Source organism: Aethalodelphis obliquidens, unplaced genomic scaffold (assembly GCF_003676395.1).
Source record: "Aethalodelphis obliquidens isolate GAN/ISIS:26980383/991018 unplaced genomic scaffold, ASM367639v1 scaffold11, whole genome shotgun sequence".
In the NCBI taxonomy this organism is placed as follows: domain Eukaryota; kingdom Metazoa; phylum Chordata; class Mammalia; order Artiodactyla; family Delphinidae; genus Aethalodelphis; species Aethalodelphis obliquidens.
Window position 1 is genome coordinate 28,734,772 of NW_020837955.1, and position 15,350 is coordinate 28,750,121.

The 15,350-nt window shown below is 44.1% G+C and overlaps 1 protein-coding gene across 39 annotated transcripts in view; it reads left to right on the top strand.

Annotated features, from left to right (window-relative positions):
* Window positions 1-15,350, top strand: part of TCF7L2 (transcription factor 7 like 2) — a 197,490-nt gene that overhangs the window by 76,312 nt on the left and 105,828 nt on the right. For all 39 annotated transcript variants that reach the window (XM_027112631.1, XM_027112629.1, XM_027112630.1 and 36 more), the window contains one exon: window positions 522-623. In XM_027112631.1, the coding sequence (XP_026968432.1) occupies window positions 522-623 (102 nt within the window). The remainder of the gene's footprint in view (window positions 1-521; window positions 624-15,350) is intronic.

The window sequence follows — 15,350 nt, forward strand, 5'->3', positions numbered from 1 at the left end:
TCTAGTAAAGGACAGCTGCACGTATATACTGAGCTTTCTTGAAAGTGAAGGATGATGGCATCTTAGAAATGAAGGTTGTTGAAAGAGCAGATTCGGAATTGGTCTCCCAGGGCACCTCTGGCTTGCGGCTCCATTTGCTTTATTCCTTCGGAAGAGATGTGTCCTGTCTCTTCTTCTCTCTCCCCCGTCCCCACTGCTCTTCTCCAAATGAGTAGTATTAATGGCATCATTTTATCTGAGGCCACCCTGTGGTTTGAATGTAAAGACAAAACTAATTGCTAATGATACTGATGTTCTATGCTTGTACCTGTTGAACGTGAACTCTGAGGCAGAACCTGTCGGTGTTGCATGATTTTTCTGTTGTCATTGATGTTGCTGTCACTTGCATGCTTTCAAGTTTTTTTGGTGTCGTTATCTGCACGCTTCTAAGTTTTGCAGTTTCTGATCCATGTGTCATGGTAGCTGTTTTGCATTTCGTTTCTAAATTCATTTTCCACGTTCTTTTTGTTTGCTCCCTCCAGTATCTTCAGATGAAATGGCCACTGCTTGATGTCCAGGCGGGGACCCTGCAGAGCAGACAAGCCCTCAAGGATGCCCGTTCTCCGTCGCCGGCGCACATCGTTGTAAGTGATCTTACAGAGGCATTTGCTTCCTTTATTGTGGGGAGGCAAAATGTTCTTTTGTTGATAACAGGCCTTGTGTATCAGTTTTTTTTTCTTTAAAAACAGTTTTTTGGGGCATATTCTTGGATATGGTTTATATCTAGAAGGTACTTGTTTTCTGCTATTGGACCTTGGTATCTAGCTGGAAATGTTCCCACCACCCTTTTCTCCTAGTATTGGGTTAGAATCTAGCTTTGTGGATTCCAGTTAATAGGGCACAATCCCCATGGCGTGGGGAAGACTGGAAATGGTATTAAAGCAATTAAAAAAATATAATACCCCAAATCTTTCCTGAAAAAGTCATTTAGGGGAGGTGAGTTGCAGAGCGGAGAATTAGGCAACTCGAAAGGGAAAGCCTGGATTTGAGACTTTCCAGTCATACCCCCTGCACCTCCTCCCACCGGCCCAAGCAAAACACTCACCAATTTATCCTAATTATTGGAAAGGAACAGTCTAGACTGACATCAGAAAATTTTCATCTGGGCTGATTGACTGTAAACGTAGTGTACAAATGAACTTGGAAAGGCTTAAATTTAATCTGTACGTCCATGGCTTTGAAAGCGTGTGGGTTTCATACAGAAAACATTTGTTTGTACTACTAAGAGACAACAACATGAAGTGTATGTCTACATGTATTTTTAATGCACTTTCTTAGGATTTTGTAGGCTCTGAAAGTGGAACTTATAAATTAACCTCTTGAGAAGGTAGCTCACCCTTATTAGAATATTCTCTTCTATATATTTATATCATGAGTTGGACTTCATACTTTTGAAGTAATTAATGAAAGACATTTTTATAATGAATCCGTGACAGGTAGAATTATGCAAAGCACAAAACAATTCATGTGTTTTTCATTTAAGTATCACAAAATGTTATCCATTAATATATTTTGCCTCTATGTTACTTTTAATTTCTAAAAATGGCAAAATAATTTTCAGTAGAAAAATCTTAAGATACAGTGTGTCAAGTTTCAGGCTAACTACCTCCTTATTTTGTAGCTTGCTATAATTGAGTATATATTATTTAATGAATTTTGCCTCTGTTATATGAATATTAAATATATATGTATGTGTGTGTATATATCAGAAAATAATTTATTTCCATAAAACCACTTCTTTGAGTCATCATTTGTGAAAAGGTCTTACGAATTCTTATATTATAAATGAGGCATGTAGAAAGAAGGTTGACATTTTCCGGAAGCTTCTTCCTTCCTTCAACCCCACAATAAAACAGATGCTCATAATTACACATGCTCTTATAATGCTGAGGTTTCAGGGCTGGAAAGTAACCTTAGATCAGCTAGGCCCTACCTGCTCTCAGAAAAGGAAACGGGTCCAGAGATGCCTTAAGTGAATTGCCCAATGTCACACGCTGAGTTAGCGGCCAGAAAACGGGAACTGGGCCCAGTTCTCTGCTCTCTTTTACTGTGTCCTCCTAAGGGAGTTGAAAGTAACTTTCCGTGGCTGGTTCTGTTTTGCTTACTCTAAATTGGCTCATTATTAGGGACAGTGTCATAGGCATAAAGAAGTTGTTGACTTGGGGTTCTCATGCAGGTTTCTCCCAGAAAAATGAATGCCATGTAAAAAAATATTTTAACAATACACAAAGATTGGTTTACAAGTCCTTGAGGGGACAATAAGGAAGCCGGTCTGTTTCACTTTTCCTGCCTCCCTGAATTTCCCAATGGGGGGTCTAGGTTTGAAATTTATTTTTCTGCTTTTGGAAATGCTGGGCAGGACTCGCCCACGTGGGTTTTTTTTTGTTTTTGTTTTTCTTGGTTTCCGAGGCACAGGGAAGGGACAATATCTTCAAAATCTCTTGGAGGCTTTTTCTCTCTCGAGTCTGGGGAGAAGGTGCAATTCTTAGAAGTGGTTCCGAGTGGCCGCAGCCCCTCTTGGGTGTGGCCTGGAGGTGAGCCACCTCTAGGCTGGCAAGCGTTACCCCCCCCCCCCCCCCCCCCCCCCCCCCCGCCCAGGAATGGGGTTTGTCCATTTGGAGAGAGGTAGATGACTGCCGCCCCCAACTGGGGCCCCCGCCCCTCAGATCCCATAAGGGCAGTTGCCGCAACTTAGGCCTTAAGCACTTTGTTTTCTCGTGTATAAATTACCGATCAGGGAGTTGGTGAAACATTTTTCCCGAGCCGGTGTGGATTTTGGCAGGGGGCGTAGTGAAGGGACTTGGGTTCCCTTTTCCTCTGCTGTTGAGGGGGACGCATGCTGACCATAGCAACCACTGTGGAGCCTACACCAACGTTCTGATGGAGACCCTTGTCCAAAGGGGCCACAGCGGGCGGCTGTAATCCCATCTTCTGTGCGTTCTGCTCTGTTCCTGGGGACCTGGGGAGTGGCACTGCACAGAGGTTATGGGGTGGTGGTGGAGGGTGGACTCTGGGAGCTGGAGACGGAAGCCATGAACTTGGACAAAAAGGAAACTGAATTCGTGAAACACTTAACGCTTGTGGCAACTGAATGGTGTCTTTGGTTATATGAGTCAGCCCTGTAATTGTACATTTCTGCAGTCTCCACCTGACATGAGGGCTGAGGAGGGGGTGTGGAGGTGGGAAGGGAGTTGAAAGAGGGAGAATGGGAACGTAGCAGGGGGAAGAAAGTCTGGAGGTTGCTGACCTCGGGGTCTCGTATAGTTTCGGGGGATTGAGGAGTTGTATACCTTGGTAGTATAAATTTATGATACCTTTTCACTGGACGTAGGGCAACGTGTCCGACCCAGACCAGCTTGGCAGGTACAGTGTATCTGTATTTATACGGGGGGCATTCTGGATTGTGGCAGATGTACCATTCGGGTCTCTATAGCTCAACATTGGCCAGAAGACTCTGGTTCTCCTTCAGATTCTCTGATGAACGGCTAACTTTTCTTGAGACACTGGGCTCTTCCTCACTTTCTTTTTTTTTACTCTTTTGAATAAAATGTTGTCACATCACAGTGTTTCATCAGACCTGTTTCAAAATAATTGCCTGAGGATTGCTTCCTAGTTTCTCCGAAATTTTGATTTATTGTAATTTCTGGGCCAGGCTGTTTCATAATTATTTCTAATGTTTTATTTTGAAACTAGAGAAGTGTCCAGTGTTTGTTACTAACCATTATAGAGACTATAGCTATCACAGGTTGCTAAGAAAATAACTTTCCCTGGTACCCACGGGGGTAGAATTTTCAGATGGAAATTTAAAGCATCTTGTTGGCATATTTTAATCTGATTGGATTTTTTTTCTCATGTGGTATGTGGGTTACCACATTGTAAAAAAATGAATGTGTAGATTAAATGTTCTTAACAAGTGGAGTTCAATCGATCAAATAATATTTATATTAAGAATCAAGCCCCACAAAGTTTAGTTCCTGTAACTGATACAGCATCTTGTTTACTGTAATCCAGTGCTTCCTAATCTGTGCTCAAAAGAGAGTAGAAATTATTCCCCAAGGATGATGATTTAAAAATTTTTTTGTTTTGCCTAGCCAAAAAATAGGAATTTATACCACAGATTTGTCTCTCTCTCCCTCTTCTTGGATTTCCCTTTCCCCCCGATTCCCCCAGAAATTCATGGACTTCTGAAGTCACAAGTGCCAGTATCCTCTCTTCTCTTCAGCCTCCTGAGTTTGTATTCTAATTCATAGAACTCGCTCATGTTTCTTTCTCTGGGTTTTTAAATTTATATTTTAAATTCTTTGCCTCTTTTTTTTTCCCCCTCTTCCAAAATGAGTGCCAGGCAGCTGAGCTGTGCTACGTGGTGGTGTCTGAGTCTTGTCTAACCCACCTCCAGGGCCCCTGTGAGGAGCCCCTCCTCGGACACCACCCCCAGTGTCTTTGCTATGCAAAGACTTTCATTTAACTTCCTTTGTACCCAGCAGAAAAAGATTCTGTACCAGAAATGGTGGTATTTTGGTATAGTATGTATCTTACAAAATGGCAAAAGGCTTCAAAAGTTCCTACCGTTGTGTCTTGGGGGTTTCCTCTTGAAGTTGGTGTGGAGTTTTACCTTGGGGTGGATTTCTAGCGGTTTGGGGTCTTGTGTGTTTTGTTGTGTAATGAACATGCGGGTGTGTGATGAGAAAGCTGTCTGAATCTCGAGGAGCAACGCCCGCCAGACTGGAGCGTGTAACTCTCTTTTTTGGTTGGTGTTGTTGCTTAAATGCTGAAAGAGAGCGGGAAAGCTCTTACGAAATGTACGATGGTAGGACTTCAGACAGGGTGTCTGCTGTTTGAGTTGAGCGTTTTCAAGCTCAGAGGGCATGCTGAATCTTCCACCGTTGTTTCTGAAGAGTTTGGGGGCGGGGTGCAGGGGAGCTGACTTGCAGGTAATAACAAAAAAATTACTTTGAGAGCATCCTCTTGGTTATAAGTACAAGCGGATGTTTCGCTGTGTTATTTGACTTGGGTTGTATTCTGTCCTGTTCTGCCAGATGCTTGGTAGCAGTTAGTATGTGATAGGAGGCTCTGTCCTAGACGCTGAGGCTCTCTCTGTGCCAGGTGCTGTGAGGGGTACTGGGCCCGTGAGGGTGTATGATCAAGGAGATGGGATGTTCACTGAGAAGCTGCTGAGGATTCCGGGCCAGGACTGTCCCCTGAGGAAATGACATTTAAAATGAGATTTGAAGGATCAATTGGAGTTGGCCAGGGGAAGCATCTTGTTGGCATATTTTAATCTGATTGGGTTTTTTTTCTCATGTGGTATACGGGTTACCACCTTGTAAAAAAATGGATGTGTAGATTAAATGTTCTTAACAAGTGGAGTTCAAGCGATCAAATAATATTTATATTAACGAGCAAGCCCCACAAAGTTTAGTTCCTGTAACGGATACAGCATCTTGTTTATTGTAATCCGGTGGTTCCTAATCTGTGCTCAAAAGAGAGTAGAAATTATTCCCCAAGGAATGATGGGAGGTGGGAGTACATTCCAGGCAGAAGGAAAAACATGTATGAAGGTCCTAAAGAGAAGAGAGCTTAGCTCTGATGGCTGCTGGAAGCACAGGGACAGTGGCCTGGGTAGGGTATGCTGAGGACTGGGTGCTTGACCCTAACCACTGTGGGAAACCATCGGGGGGTTTGGCTTGCGCTAAGCTGCTGGGAGTGGGGAAGGTGAAGTGGACACATTTGGAGGGACCATCAGTAGAACTGCTGATGGATTCGATGTTGTCAGTGAGGGAGGAAGAATTTAATTTTTAAATTTTTTTTTGTTTATTCCAGCTCTATAGAGATATCACTGCCATATGACATTGTGTAAATTTAAGGTGTACAGCATGTTGATTTGATACACGTATATGTTATAAAATAACTACCGCCACGGCATCACTAAAGCCCCGTCCCATTACATAATTACCATTTCTTTTTTGTGGTGAGAATATTAGAGATCTACTGTCTTAGCAGCTTTCAAGTATATGGTACAGTCTTGTTCATTATAATCCTCAGGCTGTACATTGGGTTCCCAGAACTTACTGCATTTCATAACTAGAAGTTTGTACTTTCTGACCAACGTCTCCCCGTTTCCCCCACCCCTGGGTCCCTGGTAGCCACCACTGGATTCTCTCTGTTTCTGTGAGTTTGGCTTTTCATGATTCCACTTATAAGTGATACCATGCAGTATTTGTCTTTCTCTGTGTGACTTATCTCACTTAGCATAATGCCTTCAGGGTCCGTCCATGTTGTCACAAACGGCAGAATCTCCTTTCTCATGGTTGAATGATATTCCACCCTCTACATGTAACACATTTTCTTTATCCGTTTATCTGTTGATGGCCGCTTTGCTTGTTCCCACATCTTGGCTATTGTGAATAATGCTGCAGGGAACGTGGGAGTGCAGATGTCTCTTTGAGATCCTGTTTCTGTTTCTTTTGTATATATACCCAGAAGTAGGTTTGCTGGATCATATGGTAGTTCCATTTTTAAGTTTTTTGAGGAGCCTCCATGCTGTTTTCCGTAACGGCCACATCAGTTTACATTCCCACTAACAGTGCATGACTCCTTTTTCTTCACGTCCTCGTCAGCACTTGCTATCTCTTGTCGTTTGATTACAGCCATTCTAACAGCTGTGAGGTGATTAATTCTTTGTCGTTTTGATTTACGTTTCCCTGATGATTAGTGATGTTGAGCGTTTTTTTGTGTACCTATTGGTATAGTTCATGTACCTCCTTTGGAAAAATGTCTACTCAGTTCAAGAGATGTCTCTCTTTTTTTTTTTTTTTTTAACATCTTTATTGGAGTATAATTGCTTTACAATGGTATGTTAGTTTCAGCTTCACAACAAAATGAATCAGTTATACATATACATATATTCCCATATCTCTTCCCGCTTGCGTCTCCCTCCCTCCCACCCTCCCTATCCCACCCCTCCAGGTGGTCACAAAGCACCGAGCTGATCTCCCTGTGCTATGCGGCTGCTTCCCACTAGCTATCTACCTTGTTTGGTAGTGTATATATGTCCATGCCTCTCTCCCGCTTTGTCACCGTTTACCCTTCCCCCTCCCCATAGCCTCAAGTCTATTCTCTAGTAGGTCTGTGTCTTTATTCCTGTTTCACCCCTAGGTTCTTCATGACATTGGAGGACAGCTGAATGAGTTGTCTTTCTTTTGTTTTTGGCCGCACCTCACGGCTTGCAGGATCTCAGTTCCCAGACCAGGGATTGAACCCAGGCCACGGTAGTGAAAGCACCAAGTCCCAACCACTGGACTGCCAGGGAATTCCCTGAGTTGTCTTTTTTAGAGAGATTAAGATTCTAGGACCCCACAGAGCGGTGTGGCGATATGAAATGGGAACAATTCAAACTTAATTAACAATCCAAACTTAAGAGTTATGTCGATTATCTATTAGATTTCCATTTATTCAGAATGTATTTATGGAAGGGTGGAGAATTCTCCTTTTCCTTCCCCAAAATTTAGGTGAGTAGCTCTAGTTGGTCTTCCTCTCTTGGTCTTGTATTCACCGTTGATTCAGTCACTGACCCACATTCATTGATCCTGCAGATATCTAGTGATCGCTTACCGTGTGGGGAAAAAAGTATTCTAGATGCAGAAAGTGGAGTCGGTGATGAATGATAGTACCAATAATAACAAATAAGTCTGGGACGTTTCCTTTGTGCCAGGCATTGTGCTAGGTGCTTTTCAGATATTTAATTATCCCCACTTTACAGAGGAACAACTCAGAACAGGGAGGTGAAGTATTTGCCCAGCTGTGGGAGTCCGGATATGAAGCAAGGCAGCCTACCCCAGAGCATGTCATCCTCTTAACCCCACCGACCCCAGAGGTGGCTGAGGAAGAGACAGGTAACTGGGGCACAATGCCGTGTGCAGAGTGCTGCCAGAGGACCGCCAGGTGGAGCCCCTAGCCACAGCTGGACGGGGTGGGCTTGCCCGAGGAGACCCGCTCGCTTCACTGGAGAGTGGGATGTGAGGCTGGCTAGGGATTTGGTTTCTGGGTGTGATTACTGCAGAAGACTCCCTGACACATTGTGGGAGTGGAGGGCAGATGCTCCGGGGGCAGGCGAACATCAGGTGATATGAGGGTGTGAACTGTGCCAACTTCCTAAAAGCCTTTCTCTGTGCATTTTCTGCAGTCCACTGCACATACACTTTCCTCTTGTGTTTTTTTTTTTTTTTAAATCCATTTATCTGTGACTCAGCCAGACTTTCTAGAATACTTAGGATGTGTTTCCTAACAGTGGCTGAGTCAGACCTTTCCCATTTCACAGAAAAAACCACGATTAAGGGTGTATGTTTTGTGTAAGGGTATAAAGCAAGCCTGTGAGCCCTGCCCATATATTAGTATGTTTATAAGGAGAGCTATGAGGAACTACCATTGAGAACCAGGCAACCAAGTTATCTTTCTTCAGGGAAGACGTGGTAGATCGGATCAGGTGTGCTTTAAAGGGAGAGTGGAGTAAACCCCAGGATGGTCCATAACAGTCTATGGTTAAAAGTCCAAGCTTCCTGTCTCCTTCCAGAAAGTACTCTACGGCGAGGAGTTCTGAAGTTTTGAGGTTTGGGTTCATGGTGTGGCAGCTGACCACCATGGCAATGGAAATATCCTACCAGGAAGGATTATGTAAGCTCAGTTGTATCCTCTTCAGATTAGAATCACAGAACGTTTCACAACCTTCAAATCACATGTCGTGTCACCCAGTGCTGTCCCTTCTGTTGTTTAATCACTGCTCAGAAGTCCTCTGTTGGCCATACTGTTTTTGAACATAGAGATGGGGCATCTGTCTATCTCCTGATGCAGACCATTTCCTTTGGTAGAACAGGGGTTCTTAAAGTTCTGTCTTCGTATTGCACCGAAATCTCTCTCCTTGAAATGCTCAGACTTGATTTGTGTTTTGCTGTTCAGTTCTGCTCAGGCTTCTTCCACTTACCCATCTTGAGAATAAGAAGGTATGTCTTGTGCATCCTTCCCTCATCACCAAGTTTCCTCTTCAAGATTATCCCCCATTGTGACTCACATCTTCAGTGACTGATCTTAAACTATTTAAGGATGGGAATTGCTCGTTGTTGATTGAAAAATCCTACCTCTAAAGTAGGTGGCATTAATTATTAACTGTAGCTTTCCTCATTCATCAAATTTATGTTCATTGTAGACACTTTGGAAAAGAGCCCCTAATCTTACCACTCAGAGATTATGTTACGAATTGTTTGCTATATTTGGTATATTTCCTTTTAGACTTTTTCTGCTGAGTGTATTAATATTTGTTTTTAACATTCTTGAGCTCATGGTAGCGCTTAATGTTTTCAGCCTTGTATTTATTTAAAATAAAAATCGCTGTAGTGAATAAGCACTTCTCCATGTCATTAAAATTCTTAAGGATTTTTAATAAGCACATAATAGCCCATACTATGATCATACCCCAATTTACTTAATCAGTGCCGTATTGTTGGGTCTTTAGGGTATCTCCTTTTGTTTCTGCTACTCTAAATAATCCTGCGAGGGACATCTTTGTGTGCTCCCTCCTCACCCCCACCCCCACCCTGTATTATTTCCTTACGATAGATTACTAGGAGGAAAGGTAAAAGAGAACAAAATTTTAAAACAGTTTCTTGATACATAACCACAAATATCTTCCCGATAGGCCGCAGTTTTTATAACTGTCAGCAGTGTGTGACAGTTAGCCTTACCATGATCAGAATGATTCTCTTGTCTCTGGGGAATTAAACAAAAGAAAAAGTTCAGGCTTCCCTGGAAGGATGTGCCCTTACTCCATGTTGCTCCAGAAAAGAGACCCAACCAGCCCGATCCAAGTCACCCTTCCTAAGGCCTTTCACCTTCGAAACAGGCAAACAAAAATGATTGCTTCTTATATGGTTATAGCAGGTTTGAAAGCCAGCTCCTGTTATCATGGTTGTACAGAATGATGTGTATTCATTTTAGATACAGTGTACCTCTTTAGATACATTTTATTAGCCCCCCTGAATATATGCAGCCCGTTTAGGGCTATTCTTTGGAGGTCTTGGAGTATAGTTTTAGAACTCCAAAGAACTGTAGAGTTGTTTGACGTCTTAGTATCTCTTCTTTTAATAGCATGTTATTGGGCAAAGATATTATTTATTTGATGCTGTGTATGAGCTTGTTAAGAATACGATCCTGGATTATGTTTCTGGGAAAACATACCTGCTTTTCAAAAACGCCATTTCTTGCTGTGCTTAAGATCAGTCCACACAGGGAGCGTGGGGAAGGCTGGCAGCTTCAGATCCGTTTCGACCATTTCCAAATGCTGTGCCTGTGCTCGGGCGCAAAAATCTCTGGCAGCTCTGGGCTAGCGTTTCCCGACATTTGTGTCACTGAGTGTTAATAAGGTTACTAGGAAAAGAGTTCCCTCCTGAAAGAGGTTTAGGGAAGCTCTGGGTTGTGTCGGTTTCTTTAGGGCGGGCTCTTGACTCCTGGGTGCTTGGAAACTGCAGGAGGCGTCCCCAAGGCCTGCTTGACTAGAGAATTCTTCTTGGCATCTTCAGGGACAAGATCAGTGCATATTCTGCAAAGTTGCAGTACCTGCTCTGTTTACCCAGCGTGGGAGCTTGTTTTAAATGAACATGGATGTACCTCGAGCTCCACTCGTGGATTTGCCCATGTTTATCTTTCCAGGAAATAAAACAAAATTGTTCACCTGGCAGCAGTGCTGTGCTGCTTGTCCTTTCTTGCCCGGCTGATTCACGCTAGGTATCGGGCTTGCTTCTCCAAGCAGATTGTAAGTTTCTTGAAGCCAAGGAGCCCCGTGGTTTTATTTCTTGGCGGGTGGCTTGCTCTCCTCCTACTGGGGTGCTTTGTCAATTAAGCAGAAATCCAATTTCTGGTGAGAGACAGGAGTTGATTCTGTCTGGAACAAGTGTGACTTCATTGTTACCATAGAGAGTTCAGCATTGTCCTGAACAAGAGCTTGTCCACGTGTCTGCTTTCTAACTTGACCATCCACCCTTATACATTCCAGCTCACAGCGGAACCTGTATCGTCACCCCAGTAGCATTTATGTAAATGTGGTTCACACAGAAGCTCCAGAAGGTTGGGCTTGGAGGGTTTCTTTCTCTTTCCAATCTTGTTGAAACCGGCTGTTCCTTCGGAATCCTGTTATAGGATGCCTGAGGTTTTTTTTTTAAGGGGTACCCAATTGGGAAATCTAAGATTCGATGATTGGGAAATGGGTATTTTCAACAATGTAGGGTATGTGCAGTGATTTCCTGATTGGCTTGTTAATGGGTTGCAGGTCAGATTTTTATCTCTTTTAATTAATTAATAGAATTGAACACCTGGATTTCAGAATTGTCCCTTGGAGTATACTTGGGAAATAGGGAGAGAGAGAGAGGGACCGTAGAGGGGTCTGGATGGGAAAGTTCATAGTTATGTCCATTATGCATATAAGGATGTGAAAATCCCTTGGGTGAGCGGAGTTGCTCAGAATTCCATGGGCAGAAATAGCCATTTTCGGACAATTATCCAGATCCTTTCTCCAGCCTGTGCTCTCCCGAGTGCCTGATTCAACCTCCATTTGGATGCCAGATAGACATGGGAAAATTGGCTTGTTCAGAATCGAAGCTTTTATTTCCACCCTCTCCACCACCAAGCCTGTCACTCCCGCTGTTCACTATCGCAGTAAAGATCATCAACATTCACCAGTTGCGTGCGCCCCAAATCTTGGAGTTCATCTTTTTTTTTTTTTTTTTTTTGCGGTACGCGGGCCTCTCACTGTTGTGGCCTCTCCCGTTGTGGAGCACAGGCTCCGGACGCGCAGGCTCAGCGGCCATGGCTCACGGGCCCAGCCGCTCCGCGGCATGTGGGATCTTCCCGGACCCGGGCACGAACCCGTGTCCCCTGCATCGGCAGGCGGACTCTCAACCACTGCACCACCAGGGAGGTCCGGAGTTCATCTTTAACTCATCTTTTCCTCTCATGACCCACATTCAATCCACCAGCCTGTCCTGTGGGCTCATAATTCATCCACATAGTATATCAGCTCTGCCTTCAAAATAGCTGTGGATTCAACCAATTTTTACCACCTCTGCCATCACCACTGAAGTCCAGGCTGCCGGCATCTCTCACTGGGGCGTTGCCAGAGCGCCTACCCCATTCTCCCCAGTTCGCACTTTTGTCATTTCCCATTTTCCTCCCTTGGTCCCTACACTTCATTCCTATATTTGAGATGGCCTTTTAAGTCTTTAAACAGACCATGTCACATACTTCTACTGAAAACCTGGAGGATAGATATTGTCCTTTGAAAGAGACACAGAGCAGCTATGAACAGGTACTTAGCTCTGTCACCTGATTGGAAAGTGGGACCTGGAGATTCTCTCAGAATGGAGAGCATACAGGTCGATTGGGCCCAGGACGGGCCGCACTGAGAGTGTCGTGTTGGCTGGAGGGAGGGTGAGCGAGCCCCCGTCCATCAGTCCTTTGCTGGTGCAGCAGGATGTGGTCCATGTCTGGGCCACCTCCCACTGCATCACACCCGAGCCCTTCCCATGTCCGCATGTGTGCAGTCTCTGCAGCCATAGCCTGTCTGCAATGAGAAGCTCGTGAGGAACTCTGACAGGCATGATGCAATCTGTTTTCCAGCCAGAGCCTGCGTAGCGAGTGGATCCGGGCCGTGGTTCAGTGCATCACCGAGACTGCCTAATAGACTTGAATGAAATGGGCTCACCATTTGCCAAAGTGCAGTAGGGCAAAGGCCTCCTGTTCTTCTTGCTGGAGGGCGCAAGCTGCCTGTTTCTCTCACAAGAACATTGTCTGTGTTGCCCAGGTGTCGGGGTGAAGAAAGTAGCAAGTGTTTAAAAAGGCTGAAGAAGGAAGGCAGGCCTGCACCACCAGCCTTGGGACCGAACTGTCCCCGTGGCCCCCAGAGACCACGGGGGTGTGGGGTCCCCATTACTGAGACTTGTCTTTGGACCTGACGTCTGACCCTTCCCCTTTCTAATTCTCCTGCTGTTAGACCTGACTCAGGGATGCACATAAGATTCTGAGAGAAGTGTTTTTACCCAGCCCTTTCGGACTCAAGGGAGAAGCCAACATTGCTGGGTGGAGGGAGAACATAAAAATCTAAAAAAAAAAAAAAAAAAAAAAGTCTCGGTAACAAGAAAGGGGAGCATGGCTGGGAGGAGGGACTCCTGGGCAAACATTTAGGATGATTCAGCAAAAACTCGGGAGAAAATAGTTTTTTGGGAAGAGGTATCTAGCCCCCCTTCCCCCAAAGCCCATAAATGAAGGAACGTCTGAAGCCAAAATTGTACTGATCAAGGCAATAAGACATTGTCAAAGATGGAAGAAGCGTGTTTGACCGGGAGAAACCGTTTCCATGGTTACGATACAGCCAAACATCTCTCCTCCATTCTTCCTCAAACCCCTTCCCATCCCATTTCCACAAAGTGCTTGATTGGCATAGTCTTTATTATGCTTTCCTCTTAAATTATCAGGTTGTTTTCAGGAATCAAGAATAACATCTATGTACTGACCTTCCAGTATATGAAACCAAATGTTAACAACGGAGCAGAGTCCACATTTATTTCTACGCCAGTTTTGTGGTGTGTGTGTGTGTGTGTGTGTGTGTGTGTGTGTGTTTTGCTGCTGCTGACAGCATCCTCACCCCCTAAATATAGAGAACTACCTTTTCCCTATTCTGGTTGGTCCAGGTAGACATGTGATTGGGCAAGGGGCAGGCATGTGATTTAAGCAAAGATACTTAGGAGCCTTCACTAGGCAGAGAGGGTCTAACTCTGTGGCTCTTTGCAGCTCCCTCCAGACACACATACACACACACACACACACGCACGCACGCACACACACACAGAATGGAGGGTGCTCGTTTGCAGTCGGGGAGTGTCTATATGATACCATTTAATTCTGTGTATTCAGCTCCAGTCCTGTACTATCCAAGGAAGCCAAAGAGTCTGAGATGGTTTTCTGTCACTTACGACCAAAGGAGTTCTAGCCAATCATTTTCCAAGCCTTAGGCTTATAAGAAATGTTTCCTGTTTCAGTTTTTTCAAACATACTGGAGCGTGAACTGATTTTTCTGCTACTATGTAAATGGGGACCCCCGTGAAGGAAACACACTTGCCTTCTTTAAGACTGGGTTGATTCGTGCTGATCTGAGGGAGACATACCATATACAATTTCTCCCACCAACAATTTCTAGAGAGAGACTTGTGTGAAAAAAAAAGGCAAAAAAAAAAAAGGCAGTTTCCACGGTTTGCTCCCGTGGTCATGGGGAATTTTGAAAATGAACTTGAGGCATTTTCATGAAATTCCTGATTTCATATTTTTAGTTTCACAGAGTTTTCTCTTCTGGCTTCTACTTAACATAGTCATCTTTGCCCTAAAGTGCTCTTATTTCTGTTATTTGGGATAATTAAGGAACACCCAGTTAATGAATAGTACTAATAAGCATGGCCCTTTTTGTTGAAAAATGTGATCTTAACCCACATAAATAAGGAGGTACCAGTGGTCTCCTCTACGTATTAACACTCACTCATATTATTTTAGAAGCACTGCTTTCTTATCATGGATAATTACCGGCAAACTGAGCATACAGGTGTTTATTTCTGCTTGATATATTGATTATTACAACTTTACTATTTGATGAGGTTCTATCCATTTTCCTATAAAACACACACGCACCAGGGGAGGATCCTGCAACTCCAAAACACCAAAAAACTGTTGTTGCAGGGGCTGTGAGCAGAGTGCAGTGTATGTACCTAGACTGAGGCTAGGTAGTGCCTGTTTGGAGCATTGTGTTGAGAGAGATTCTGAGGCCTTATATTCATGGCTCCAAGGGAAAGGAGGCACTGATGGATTAATATCTGGGTGAAGGAAGATGGAGTGAGGGACGTCGGTGTCACAAATGTCATTTCTGCTTTGGGGGGAAAGTGTCAGAAATTGAGCCTTCTACTGGGTCTATCAGAGCCCATTCAAATGTCCATTATGATGGACACTCTTATGACTCACCATTTAAAAATTTTTTCCAAACGGAGCGATGGGAAAGAGCAACATTTTCTTATCTGAACCAGGGATGAGAAAATGAGCCTCAGCTTTGGAGCTGGCCTGTGGCTCAGCCGCCTTCATTTATTTTACTTAGTTCCTCCCACGGCCAGGAGCTCTCCTTGCCCTCCAGGACCAATAGGTCTTGCAGGACATGATGTGGACCACGTGTGATGTGCAGATTCAGCCCACTTTTTGTGCATCACACCTGCAAGTGTTGGCAGCGTACACAG